Genomic DNA, 14,182 nt, shown 5'->3' with positions numbered 1-14,182 from the left:
ACAAACTCTGCCTCTTTTGCCCAGATTACTAACTAGGCTATAATAGTATTTTAACGTGTCTCTTTGATACTGGATAAAACGACTTTGATTATTCGTGTGTTAGAGAGAACGAGCGAGCGAGAGAGAGAGAGAGAGAGAGAGAGAAAGAAAGGAAATACTTGTAGGTACTAAGAGGTAATTTGCCTGATATACACATTACTATTATATAATATAAATATTATTAATTAGTAATTTGTAACGATCCACACTTGTATTACTTTTTGTGACTTAGTAACCGAGTTTGTAATCAATTTGTCAGTGTTATCTTCCACGGTAATGGCTTTCACCGGAAGCGCTACATTTTTTCCCCGCTGCTTACGTTACAGCATACGAAACTTAACTTTAGATCCATTACTATTAATTAACATTTATTATTATACATATATACCGACATCACACGATGTATCTACACACACATATATATACTTGACGTATTACGGCAACAATATTTATGAGTGTTAGATTTTCCTCATAGGCATCGTACAATTAAAAACTAGACTTTCTCTATGTGTAACTGTAACAAGAAATGTGTCGAGACGAACATAAAAACTTTTGTCCAAGAGAGAGCATATAATCCACACGCGCGAGAAATTCTTGTCGATCCAAAAACGAAAGGTATAACGCACTCCGATATATTAGTATCTTCGTTCCGCAAATTATGTAACACAGTATCTGTATCGCCTAGCTGTTTAGGCCCATACCACTTCCTTTTATTGGCTGAGAGAAACAATAAAGTGAAATCTGACGTCAAAAAAAAAAAAAAAAAAAAACAAGCGAGTTCTTTTCAATTAAGCTCAATTCTCCTTCCTTAGGATAAAAAAAAAGTAATAAAATTTTTTCCTTAAACGTTAGGGTTGAAAAACCTAGAATATATAAAGTCTTAAAATGTTCATCGATAAAACATTAATAATTGAAATGACGTGTATTGAAAACTATGCAAAAATTAAGTTGAAGCTTACGGTCAAGATTTAATTGTATAACGAAAAGAAAAGAGAAAGAGAAATTAATTCATCTTACGGTTAAAAAGGTCCAATGTAAATAATAATTGTTAAACTCTGTTATGTACTTGAACTTTGAGCATGATCAAAGTTCTTTAGGTTTCACGGTTGGAAATAATTTCAGTGGGATATGTTTACCGTCATACGGGAAAAGAAATGAGTAAAGAAAGAAATATTTTTCATGACGGCGAACCATTTCGTTTCGTGGTGTCATGAGCCTAAAATAGATGGACTTTCACGAAAGTGGGTAGGTAGAAGAAGAGGAAAGGATGTAATAAGACAGAGTGGTTGAATTACATGTATTTTCTAAAAAAAGGCTTACAACTGTACGACGTGTGTCGTATATTTATTTATCTCTATTCCTTAAATATAACGAATATTTTACAAATCGTTTGTACGGGGTTATTGTATTTTGGGACGGACGAAAGAGTATAAGAGGGACGATTGATTTCCATGGGTCACGAAGGTAGCTGGTATATTCGAAGTTCGGGGAGCTCTTGTATCTTTTCGATGTCCGGTAAAGTTGATATGCCTCGATCCTGATCACCAACGAAATAGAAACTCGGTACAATATTTTCTTAACTTTTTCGCTTATTCATGAAAGAAATAGTTCTATTTTTGGAATATAATCGAATTTAAATAGTGCCCTTAAAGAATAGCAGTAAAAGTTGAACAATAATACGAGATTGTTTGAGAAGCAAGTGTGAAGTTCAAGACACAAGAATAATTGTATGACGTTAATATTTTCGAACTTTTTAACAATTGATAAAGAAAATAGTTCGTTTCATTTACCGAGTATAACTGAGTTCAGTAAAGTTTTGCAAGAATAGTGAGAGAAGTCGGAGAACAATACTCGTACAAAATAGTTCAAGAAGCGAGAGTAAAATTCAAGGAACAAGAGTGGTGAAATTCAAGCACAGTACTATTTGTGGTTACAAAATTTGTTAAGCTTTCTGATTAGTGATAATTTTGCTCCGTTTTTCTAATATAATTGAATCTCGTGAAGTTCTAAAAGAATTGCGAAGGAATTTAAAGAGTAATACAAAACGATCCTAGAAGCAAAAGTCAAATTTGAAACACAAGACTAATATTGAAGCACTATGTTATTAGTATTTACAAAATTTTTAAACTTTCAGTAAGTACAAGTGTCAAAAGTAAGACTCAATCACTGTATCTTTCATCTTCTTTGGCTGTTGATAAAAAAAGAATAGTTTCATTCGTTCCTTGAATATGGTTAAATTTAGAGATTGAAGAAAAATGCAGTTCAAGAAACAAGAGTAAAATTCAAGAATTAAATAATTCCTTACGTTATATTCTTTCCATTTCTCGTAATTCTGCCTCATATATCCCACCATCTCTGGCATGTCGATAAATGCTGAAAATAAAACAGAGTTACGCGCTGCACAAATACAAAAATACGTCTGAGCAAAGACGTAGATGCATCACTGACCATCCCACGCCTCGACCATGTCGTTGATAATGAAATCGACGAAACCGATTTGCGCTTTTGGTATCGAACACGTTGCTCTATCGAACATTGGCATCAGTACCGGCAGTTGCATCCTTTTTTCTTCGTCAGTCTGCAATAAATTATAAAATCAAATCGAAGAACTCGAACATGCGCCCTTGGAATTATTTTATGGATAAACTTTTTTTTAATATTTAAAACCAACAACACCTGTAAGCGAGGAAGAATTAAGCAAAAAAATAAAAAAGAAAAAAACACGAAACATTGTTTTGAAGTTCAAGAAGTATAATTATATGTACATACATACATAATTATGAAGAGGATATATTATAATTTAGAGAATTTAGTTTAATTTTGTCTTTGAACTTTTACACGCCAATCTTAATTCCGATTTCAAAAAATAGAAGGACATATTATTTCATAAAAAGATATTTTCGGAGTAATTTTTGAATAAAATTGAAAGGAAAATCACGTGTATGTATATCGCCTCTTATATTTTTCTTGAATTTAAGACATTTGTTAACAACAGAAACATTTAGTGATTAAGATAAAAATGACAAGAAGAATGTTGCAAGATTAATAAAAATCTCTGAATTCCAACGGTGTAAATAAATCATTCGTGTCTTATTGAAGTAATAGTACCTGATTAAAATACTCTTCTGCGATACGTCTGGCCCATTCGACGCAACACTTCAATGGTCGAGTCGGATTCGACACGTCCGCGCATTTGATCATCATTCTTTTAACCAATACTACATTCTCTGGCTGTAACACAACTGACATATCCACGGTGTCCGTGTAATCCTGCACTCAAATTTTAGGGAGATTAATAGGACTGCTTATAAGAACCCATAGTGTTTAATATCGAGTAGAAATGACTTTGTAATAGATTTATAAAAAATAAACCAACTGGCAATTGACTGAGTTTGAAGTTTAATCAAGGAAGGATAAAAGCCAGAAAGAGATATAAATAGGCACATTACGTCTAATTGTGGGCTGTCCATCATCCTTGCACTGCAAATATTCATGAACTTAGCCAGATGTTCGAAATGTTTCGTCATCTCGGTGGCTAGGATCATGTCTATCACTGTTTGACGAAGTTGTTTATAGGTGTCTCTTTCCAAGTTCTATAAAATTAAATAATCGATCGTAACAAAATATCTCGACTTTCAGGACTAAACAAAAATGTATAAACTCGACCGTCTTTTGAAACTTACTTTGAAAATATTCACATTGTCATCCGACAGTGATAATTTAAAAGTTAGTGCTGCATGATGTGATTCAAGGACGGATAGATCGTTGTAGAGAATCGCTAGTTTGTTGTCAGAGTTGCAAAGAAATTGACTGAAATCGATTAGAGTATTGAACGAATATTCGAGACATATAGTTTTAAAGAATTACTTAGATTAATTGATTAGTGGAAGTAGAGCTTAATTTACCTAGATCTACCCGGATGATCGACGTCGTGAGCAGCAGCCGCAACCAGAGTCGCGACCTCGTCCAAAGGTTCCAAGATCTGTTGCAGCCTTTCAGACTGCATGAATCTAGCAGTAGCTTGTAACACATCTGCAGCGTGCGTTGAATTATGATAACTATTTCGACTCTGATAATTCATCTCGATTACGGTTAACCAGTTCTGTACGACCTTTTCTTCACAACCGAGTCTGGCAGGCACGCGGTACATATTCATGATGGTCGTCCCCAAAAAGAGTAGTGGCCTGCAACCGGATAAATTAATTGATAGAAGTTTAATACTTAATTAATTCTATACTTAGTAATATTATAAAAAAATGTATAGGTATATCAACTAAAACAATTTTCTTTAAAACCAAGTACCTTTTTTCGGTTAATATTTCTAGTTTGAATATATCGAAATTCCATTCCAAACATCTTTCCAAAATTTCTGCGATCTCCTGAGGCCCTCTGAAACTTTTGATTTGCATACGCGAGGCAGTAGTCGTAGTGAAAGTCTTTGACATCGAAACTCGCGTCGATTCAACTGATGATCTCCTCGATTCCCACGCTTTCCTCGGTGACTGTGTCGATTAATATTAAAAAGAAAAATCAATCGTTAAGAAATCAGTCGCAAAATAGTTGATACGTAGAAAGAATATTTTATAATTTGAATATTACGGCAAGCAAGGCCCCGACGAGATCGGTTGTTACTGGATCGGTATCTTCTCTTAGGGATGGCACATACAGTTCGGTAGTTTTGAGAATATCAATGGCCTAGGTAATTAATTAATATTTATTACGTTAAATATAAATATTTCAGGTTCCATTATATTATCTTATTATAAGTATCTCAAAGTAAAATTTGTAAGCAAGAAGGAAAGGGAAATGTACCTTTTCGATTTGTGCTGCTGTATCAGGGGTCGTAGATTCGGTGATCGCGTTAGAAAGAAGGCTGATCACTTTTGTAATGGGTGCATCTAATTGCAAACTGTGTAACTTGTGTGCACTGGACCGCCTGCGGCCTGCAATTCAATGAAAATCCTTATCGTTTCGTGGAAAATACAAAAATACTGATCAGTCGATCAGTGGCGAACATACGAACAAATTCTACGTGCAGTGTTTTTAATTTTATGATGGTCATGTATCGATATTCCAGAGACTGAAATACAGATAGTTTGATTGACTGGAATGTATCTTGAAAACATGTAGTCAGAACTTTTATTCTTCCTTTCTCTCGAATTTCAACCTATTTCCAAGTTGTATATGATTGATTGAAATATTTATCTCTTTTGAAAACAAGATGAAAGAATCGAATTTCAAATTATTTTTATGTCTTGTATAATTGTGATCGAGACTTACTCAGAAGATCTAAAATTAGCTGTTTAGTAATTTTAATTAAATGATTTCAACGACGAAATGTCTTTTATTTCTAAGTGGAGACAAAAGACGAAAGTACTAGATTGGTTTCAAGTTTCTTACGAAACATTAAAAAGCCACGAATTCTAAATAACAAGTTGAAAGTGAAAATATTACCCTCGCTGGACTTCATATCAGATGTCCTTCTCTGAGACACAATCATGTTTCCTCTCGAATACACGGACTGTGACGGAGTCGGGCTGAGCGAGCCAATATTTTCCGACAAGTACGTCGTATCGTATATATAAATATAATGAGTCGGTTTTCTGAAAGAAAATAGAAAACCATTGGTAGAACAGACGAGTAAAAGAAAGATAGAAAATAATGTATTCTACGACAAAATGGATAAATTCCGAATTCACTTACTTCAAGTTAATACTGAAAGGTATCACCCTGCAACTGATTGTGATCATTTGATTGTTCTTTCGTTTACAATTCATGTTCCCTTCGAATTCCCGGCCTTTGCTTATGTGTTGTTCCATTAGAACAAAATTATCGTAGACCACTATATCCGCGATGCTTTTCCCCAAGATTTCGCTGGTCTTATAGCCTAGTAACTTCTCGCTAATTTTATTAACAAACTGTAATCAAAAAAGTACACGATATATGGTCGCTAACGCCGAATATATAATAAACGAGATACAATTAAAAAGATTTAGATATCGATAATTCTTTTAATAATTTTATGAACCGTTCAAAGTCTTGAAAGATATATGCATGTTTTTAAATTAATATAATAATATGTAGAGTAATAAAAAAAATTGAGGTACAATCGTCGTGATGAATATTTAAAATGTCAAAGATGTGGGTCTTTCATTAATTATACACGAATGAAACAATTAAGAACTCGTATTACCTGTACAATATGTTTATCGTTCGTCACGTGTACCATGTCGCGGCATCTGTCAAGAGCTACATACAGCGCGTTGGCAGCCGCCAGTTGTGTCCTTGGTAATAGCGCACTAGCATAAATTCCTACTAGTTCGTTTATTAAGAGTCTCTCGTGGGAACACTCCATTAGAGCCTGAAACGAGCCCCCGAATACTATGCGTCCATAATCTTATTTAAAACAGTTAAGAAAAAGGAGAAAGACTTCATCAAGGTTAAAATCTGAGTCTTCCAAAATTACTCTAGAAACTCACTCTGCTGAATCCTGTCTCCAGTAAATCCAGCGTCACAATTTTATCTTTCTCGCCGTGCATAAGGAACCTATTATAATACCAGCATGAAAGGAAAATCAGAATTATCATTTGAAGCAAAAGATCAGAAAATTGTATAATCAGGAAGATTCAAATAAGTATAAATCAGCTTACGATTTCTTTACAAGTGCTATAATAATGGAATTATGGTAAGCGGGACTAGACCTAATCGCCCTGAAATAGATTGTATTTATTAGAATATAAAGTCGTACGCCCGAGGAATTTGGTTGATTTTTAAAAAATAATTCTCCGTACCTACAAATCGTATCGGCCTCTGCAGCGCGTTGCCCCCGATGATCGATGATCACTAGCTCGTGACCTCGATTTTGAAAGAATTCGACCGCTTTTTCCGCGTCTTTCGCCACCGACACGCTCCATCCCAATCGCCTCGAAGTGGTGGCGAGAACGTCCATTTGTTGGTCATCTTTGGGGAAGACCAGTAATATCTGACACGTTCGAAGAATTTATTTCATAGTGAATTATAATCCCAAAGAATTTGTACGATTTACGAGTGACACGTAGAAATATTTGAACACTTGTCTATCGTAAAAAGCTTTTACGAATATTAATATTAATATATGCATATATAATATGTGGTAAAAAACATTTAGAAATTTTATTATCACTGTAACGAGACTCGGCTGCGATGATTATATTGGTCAAATTTAAAACTAATTTAAGAAAGTAACATGAGTAGCATCACCACTTGTCCAACTTTTCAGTTTCTCTGATTAATAAATGAAGTATTTTCACGTATTTCGTAGCTTCTAATATATTCATATTTCCAATCTTATTTCAAATTTCAGTGATACAACCATTATTTTTCCACATTAGTGTTGAAATATGTTCGTGAGCACACTGTATATGACTAATACTATTAGTCAGGAAACGTAAACAGGCTTATCTATCGCTGGATACATTTAATTGCAACGATAGGAAAAGAAGCTTGACTTACTTTTATGAGACTAGGAACACTGTTCGTTAACGGATGAGCTTCGATATTTTGCGGTCCTTTCTGAAATAAGACAATAAATGATGAACTTCGTAACATCAACGATTAATTCAGCGTTCTTAGAAGTCAGCCTCAGATTAAATTTCTTTTCTTTTTTTTTTTTATTAACACTACAATTGGCCAGGCTCGTTCAATTGTGCACGTACTACTAGCACGGACTCGCTAAAGTAAAGATCCGTTGGGAGATCTCGGATAACCTTAGCTCGTCTTCGTGTACGCGGTGATCCTTTTAATGTTTTACTTTCTTCATGTTGACGTTCCGAGCTTCGCATTCGTATTCGACTACGTATTGCTTGATTTTAGATGGTGTGGAATCGTGGTGTAACCTATACATGTTAGGAATCGCGGCAAAGAAACAAACAAGTCTGAAGTTAACACGTATAAGAGCGAGACGTTGAAGTTGGTCATTCGATTTGAAGAAATAAATTTCCCGATAACTCTTTCGATTAGTTGACAATTTTTATTTCGTATTAATTCAAATTATTAGAAAACTATCTAAATTCAGAGACACTGAACATCTTTTTTCGTTATTTCTTTTATATTTTGTCCTTCCTTCAAATCTCTTTCGACCTAGATTCTTCGACTATAGGACAAAGTACCTCTCCTTGTCGAGCTTTTATTCTGAGCGCGCGAAACGTCCCAAGTACGAGGTACAGTTTGATCAATCGATACTGAAGTGATCTCGAATCTCCTTCAGAATTGTTTGAAAACGTATCTTGAACACGGAGCATGCGCGCGCAATGATGATAAACGAAGAAACATTCTGGAGAGGAAGTCCCGTTTCAGTGTCTAGAAGTTATTATAAATTGAAATTACATAGAAGGATCAGTTACATATATTCAAGCTATACATATTGTATACATTCTGGTAGTTCTAATAAAAATTTGTCCTGATTGATTGGATTATTTTCTGTTTTCAAAAAATATGTACGAAATAAAAGCATGAAAGGAAATTCAAAATCGACTGGAATTCAGAACATTGTATAAGATAATATGGATTACAAATTCTAGGATACATGAAGATTGAACAGTGTTTTATGATTACCAATTCTTGGTAATCATTATCGAATACCAAAAGCCATTTTCTGTAAAACAAAGTATTTAGTCAGAAAGTGTATAAACCGTAATAAAAGTTCTTCCTGTTTGATACATCGTTTATTTCTACGAAGAAGCACGCGAAAAGAAGATAACTCGAAATCTTTTTATCATTAAACATTTTTTCAGGAGGATTACGCTATATCAAAAGATAATTCTTCAAAATTAATGAAACGATATTTTATAAATGGATATTTATAAATTTATTAAGATTGACGAAGGGTAAAATATATTTTAGAAATTGATATCCATAAATAGATATTGAAAAGTCAGCGGAAAACTGAATAAATATTATACGAAAGAATCTTCAATTACGTTTCACAGAGGTTTTCTGGTACCTGTGTCGGCGACACAAGCGACGGAGGTATTTCGTTTACGTGTATTATGTCTCTGTTCGTGTCCCATTTCTTTCGAAAGGGATCGCACAGTACGCGGGTGATCCAACTGTACCATGTAGATGTCCCATGGATATTCGCGTCCTCGGTCGAACCGCAGACGTAGATTTGTATCTGCGTCGACCGCCTCTTATTTATTTCTAAATCGATCATTAGTACGAACGTAATAGAAAATCGTTAATCGACACAAACGATGCACCCGATCTATTCCATCAATGTACACTTGACAAGTAATAATTACGCATAATTAATCTCCCATACGAATTAGGTCGTGCGAGTCACAATTGTTAGTTCACGAATAGAAAATTGAGTTTAATTAATCGATTGTTCCAGTTGTTTACATTATGCGTTAATTACATATTCACTCTGTAGTGGAAAGAAAAATTATTGTTCAACGAGGTTTATAGCTTACAGCGTTGTTAAAATACGCATTCACGGAAAAACATGCATCACGATACTGAATCGAAAATATCGTGGTAGTTCGAGATTATCCTTTCCACTCTCTATCAGGAGCAAAAGCTCGACTTTATCTGCGATAAAGAAGCTCTTCCAAGAGTGTCTTTGTACGATTATCGATAGTGGATTGAATAAACAGTTGATAAAAGGAGCTACACAACACAGTTGATCGATTGGAAATAAATGATATCTGCGATTTTTACGAAGCTATTGAAAAACTCATAGACTCAATGACATTGTAATTTTCTTAATATAGCTTGATAAGATTACTCATATATAGTAAAAGCAATTTTTCAACCATTTAAAAAGATGAGATTAAATACGACTAGCTTTCCAACTTATTAAAATATCTATTGATGAATAATTTTAGAAAGGAAAACGAACGCAAGAAATAATTCGAGGTACAGGCTGAATGATTTTAATTCAAACAGTTCCTATGGAATGGCGTGCTTCCAAAGGGTAAAAAATAGTCTCCACTGAAAACCAGATTTCTTTACAGTAGTTTATTATAAACTTTCCAGACACAAACATCAAAAACATCTCCTCGCTGCGAACGTGCTCACTAAACCATCTGATAATTGAATGTTTCATTAGCGCTTACGCTCACCATTAAATCAAATTAAAACGAAACAAACAGTTCGGACTCGAAGAAAAGAATCTATTTAAAAAAAGAAACCTACCGTCACGAAAATAATCTCATTGTCAGCCAATACTTTATAATAAATTTCAAAGACTTTAAAATCAATACTAAAACACGAACAAAACCACGCGAACTCAGAACAAACAATCTATTTAAAAAAAGATCTATTGTTACAAAAATAATATCAGTTAATAGTTTGTATCACATTCAGACGACCTTAAAATCAGTTTATTAGCAATTTATTACGTACTAATTTAATTAGAAATAGGGAAGAAAAGACTAGTTAAATATCGGAATAATTAAAAAAAAAAAATCCTCGATAACGTTAATTATCTACGTCTTAAAGCGAGCAAACAAGAGCGAATGAACTTCCTAAAATTTTTCGACGAAAAATTGTGCAAGATAGCAGTTCCGGTATAACCACTCGTTCAGCTTCTTTAGCTGCGCCATTGGTGTCTATAGACTGTCTATAGACAGTAGCTTATACCCTGTCTATAGTCAGTCTGTCTGACCAAGCAACGGGAGAAGCTCGAGCCTAGTGGCGTACATCGTGTTTCTACTAAAAGAAAGAAAAAGACACGGTGTAGGATTGAAATAGGTTGTCGTTGAATAATTCGTTCGGACGAGAATCAGAGCTCGACAGACTGATTAAATATTCAGGGTGGTTAGGTCGTATCATGATGATTTTTCGTCGCCGCCCCTTTTGAAACTTCCATGAAAACAGTTGACGTAACATTAATGAGACCGCACGGTACGCTGAGAACTTGCCACATGTTCGAAACGAAACAGTTTTAAATTACTTTTTTCAGAGAGGGTTAATTGCTGATGAGCGAGCAAAAGCTTCGTGATTCGTGAGAAAAGAAAAAACCGATACCGTGCGTTTCCAAATCGATTATTCTACTTTTTTTTCCTGCTCTCCTTTTATCTTGTCGCGATAACCATAAACTTTCTTCTATTTTCTATTTCCGGAGATCGAATGAAGAAAACTTTGAAGTTCTGGATGGAATTTTGGAGAAATAATTTTTGCTCCTGATCGTGGAGGATTGTGCAGTTTGATGTTGTCGATGAATGATGAAGGATGTGGAGATCGGATTGAGAAAGTTAAGGGGGAAGTTAAGATTTGGAAGGAGGGGATAGTTGAAGGATGATTTGATTGAATAAAAGTCAATAGAAATGACACTGGAATGATTGATGTTTGTTGTAATGGTTATTGAATTGTTTTGGAGTAGTTTACAGGCAGCAGGCATAAAGTAGAAAGTTCATAGTACTAAAAAATAATTTTGAGGTCCTATATTTATGCATGATCTTGAGATTTCATGTGTTTTCTCTTGAATGCCATATCGGTAGTTCGTTATAAAATTTTTTATGGATTGAAAATTGTCAGTTAAAAGAGCAAAGTATATATTGTAATGTATTAAATGATCATGGATTTAAAATGACATGATACGATGTTTGAGAACTTAGAATGTCTACCCATGAATGTATCGCTAGTTCTTATAACTTAAAAACTTGAAACAGCAATAAGAATAGTTAAAGGCAGTAATCTAAAAATTGTCAGTAAAAAAGACAAAGCAAAATTTAAGTTCACTGAACGAAAAATTGAACGAGTATCAAAGATTTTAAATAGAATAGCATTTTATGATAGTTAATCGACTACTTTGCAATTGTAATATATAAAAAAACAATTTAATGGCCACAAAACACTAATTTAACAATTATCCAAGAAAGTTTTCAATCTAGCGTGAGAAAAATATAACCAATTGTAGCCTGTTTTTTTTCTTTTTTTTTATTGAAATCTACAAAATTTTGATTATGTTGTGTTATAATAAATAAAAAATACAGTTTAAAGGGATATATCGTGATCGAAATACAGAGAAGAGAAAAGGTGGGCACAGGTGAAAGGGCACAGTCCAAGAATATCGATCGATAGTGGCATCGTGAGATATATTTAAAGTAGGTTAAAGTACAAAAACAGATAGTCGAAAGGAACGTGGTATAAAATGAAACGACTAAAGCATAAAACGACGTAGTAGCAAATAATTAAAAATATGCAATGAAAAACATAATTAATGGCTACAATGAAAGCAACTACACTGGAATTTAACAGGTCATTATCTTAACAAATTGTTGACTAACGATAAATATACATGTCTCCAGTACAATTGATTCTAACGTTACTAAATTATGTCTTCGTTACGAAAACATATATGATACGAAAAAGTATGTTTCCATTATGATTAATAATTGATAAAAAAAAATATTTTCCTACGCATCAAAAAATATTGGAAGCAGAAAAATTGACTGTTTGCCGACATTATATTTTGCAAAAGTAATTATAACAATTATAATAGAGCATCGCGCGAAAGATAGTAATAAGCAGCAATTAGATTCGATTGCCTTTCGTTTATTATGAAAAATTCAAAGTGGAACATTGCTTGTACGCCGTTATCTTAGATTGGAGCCACTACACGTAAATCTAGATTATTAATACGGCGAAATGCTTTATACGTCATCTATCGTCAAAGCGTTGCGCCGATCTCGCTATTCGATAAGTACATTTAGTTTCTGTATCAATAATATTTTTCCATTTTTTAAATTAACAAGCCAACAAACGTTGGAAAATAGTTTTAAACGTCTTCCATTTGGCAAAAGAATTATCTAATATTGAATGTACGTAGACGTCCGGGATGTAATAACGATAACAGAAATTTACTTACTAACGCTGAGCAATCTGCATTTTCGTCGTCATCAACAGCGACGTCTTCGAACGACGATCTTCTTCTTAAAACATCGTATTCTGTTTTCCCTAAAAATTAAATACATTATTATATGTAAGTTAAACTTTAGTTACACGACATGTTATCTCAAAATAAAAGAAAAGGAATTTAAAAAGTGCATCAAAAAAAATTAAATATCAGATAGTATTTAAACATTAGTATGTTTATATGTGCTGCAGCAACGAGACTTTCTTGAATTGATTCATTAATCGAGTAGTTACTAGTTGATATCTTGACAATAACAAGGATTGTTTAACAATCAGATTATCAACGGGCCGCCACGACAAAATCTGTGGTTCAATAGATCAATAGTTAAATGACAATAATTAATTGACAATTCAATGGACTGTTTTCAACTATCTTGTTGCTATGACAGATTGCACAATTAATCGATCGTGCTCCTTTTATCTTTAATATGAAATCAATTCATTGGAATGATCTCTCAAATACCATTATACTATAAAATGCGTTTCAAATTTCTTCGCGAACTCTTTATGTGTTTCTATGAATATTTTATTATAGAAGATATTACAAGATGAATTGCATTTGATCTTGAATGCCAAATCTTTTTTTTTTTTTTATGAAGTATTTATATCCTTATAGTGCACAGCGTATAATCAATATATTGTATAACTGAATAAAAAATTTGTATGGCACTTAACTGCTATAAATATTCCGTCAAATTGGATAATTAAAGTTGACAAATTCGTGGGAGCAATTCTATAATATAAAAATGAGCAAATCGAAAGAGGGTGTGTGTGAACGAGGTCGAACATAATACCTTATCTTCACCTTTTATGGCAGGATCATTCAGCATTTATCGTTCGATTCGAATGGATCAGAGTTTAAAGATAATTGATCGAAAGTAGGGCGCCTTAATTGGACAACGCGAGCAAGAGTTAGTAGGGACAAAACAAACGCCATCGGTTTAAACTAAAATCGACAAAGTATACCATAGAGAACTATGTATATTGTATAGGTATACATATTTTCTTGATTAGTAATGAGAATTTTTATAGCTATTGATTAAATTGATCCCCGATTCATGCCCTTTCTTATGGCGTTCAGACTAATGTAATTCCATTCTTTCAGCTTGTAGAATTACATAATATTCAAGTACGAAAATGTCAAATTTGACTATCTATAAAGAATATTGTGATTTCTTGGCTTGTCCTTTATATTCTATAAAAACGGTACAGCTATTACTGATCGCATTTTTTTTAAATTGCAAAG

At 33.5% G+C, this 14,182-nt stretch overlaps 1 protein-coding gene across 3 annotated transcripts; it reads right to left on the bottom strand.

Moving 5' to 3' along the window:
- Nucleotides 1–48: 48 nt before the first annotated feature.
- Nucleotides 49–12,883, bottom strand: LOC126869019 (high affinity cAMP-specific and IBMX-insensitive 3',5'-cyclic phosphodiesterase 8-like). 3 transcript variants are annotated; one of them, XM_050625102.1, is made up of 18 exons: nt 9,020–12,882; nt 7,531–7,590; nt 6,831–7,021; nt 6,690–6,749; nt 6,519–6,585; nt 6,233–6,400; nt 5,743–5,957; nt 5,494–5,642; nt 4,852–4,982; nt 4,639–4,734; nt 4,342–4,541; nt 3,945–4,223; nt 3,723–3,849; nt 3,489–3,632; nt 3,148–3,309; nt 2,488–2,617; nt 2,345–2,412; nt 49–2,227 (listed from the first exon to the last, which is right to left on the bottom strand). In XM_050625102.1, the coding sequence occupies exons 1-18, from the start codon at nt 9,227–9,229 to the stop codon at nt 2,186–2,188; spliced, it is 2,499 nt and encodes an 832-aa protein (XP_050481059.1). In that variant the 5' UTR covers nt 9,230–12,882; the 3' UTR covers nt 49–2,185. The 3 variants fall into 3 exon arrangements, 2 of the variants coding, with proteins under 2 accessions (XP_050481059.1, XP_050481058.1); XM_050625101.1 differs by having other exon boundaries at nt 49–1,576; nt 9,020–12,881; XR_007690809.1 differs by lacking the exons at nt 49–2,227; nt 2,345–2,412 and having other exon boundaries at nt 2,518–2,617; nt 3,416–3,632; nt 9,020–12,883.
- Between the last annotated feature and the right edge of the window lie 1,299 nt (nt 12,884–14,182).

This window comes from Bombus huntii, chromosome 8 (assembly GCF_024542735.1).
Source record: "Bombus huntii isolate Logan2020A chromosome 8, iyBomHunt1.1, whole genome shotgun sequence".
Lineage (NCBI taxonomy): Eukaryota > Metazoa > Arthropoda > Insecta > Hymenoptera > Apidae > Bombus > Bombus huntii.
Note: the sequence above shows the minus strand (reverse complement) of the source record. Positions and strands in the feature narration are given on the sequence as shown.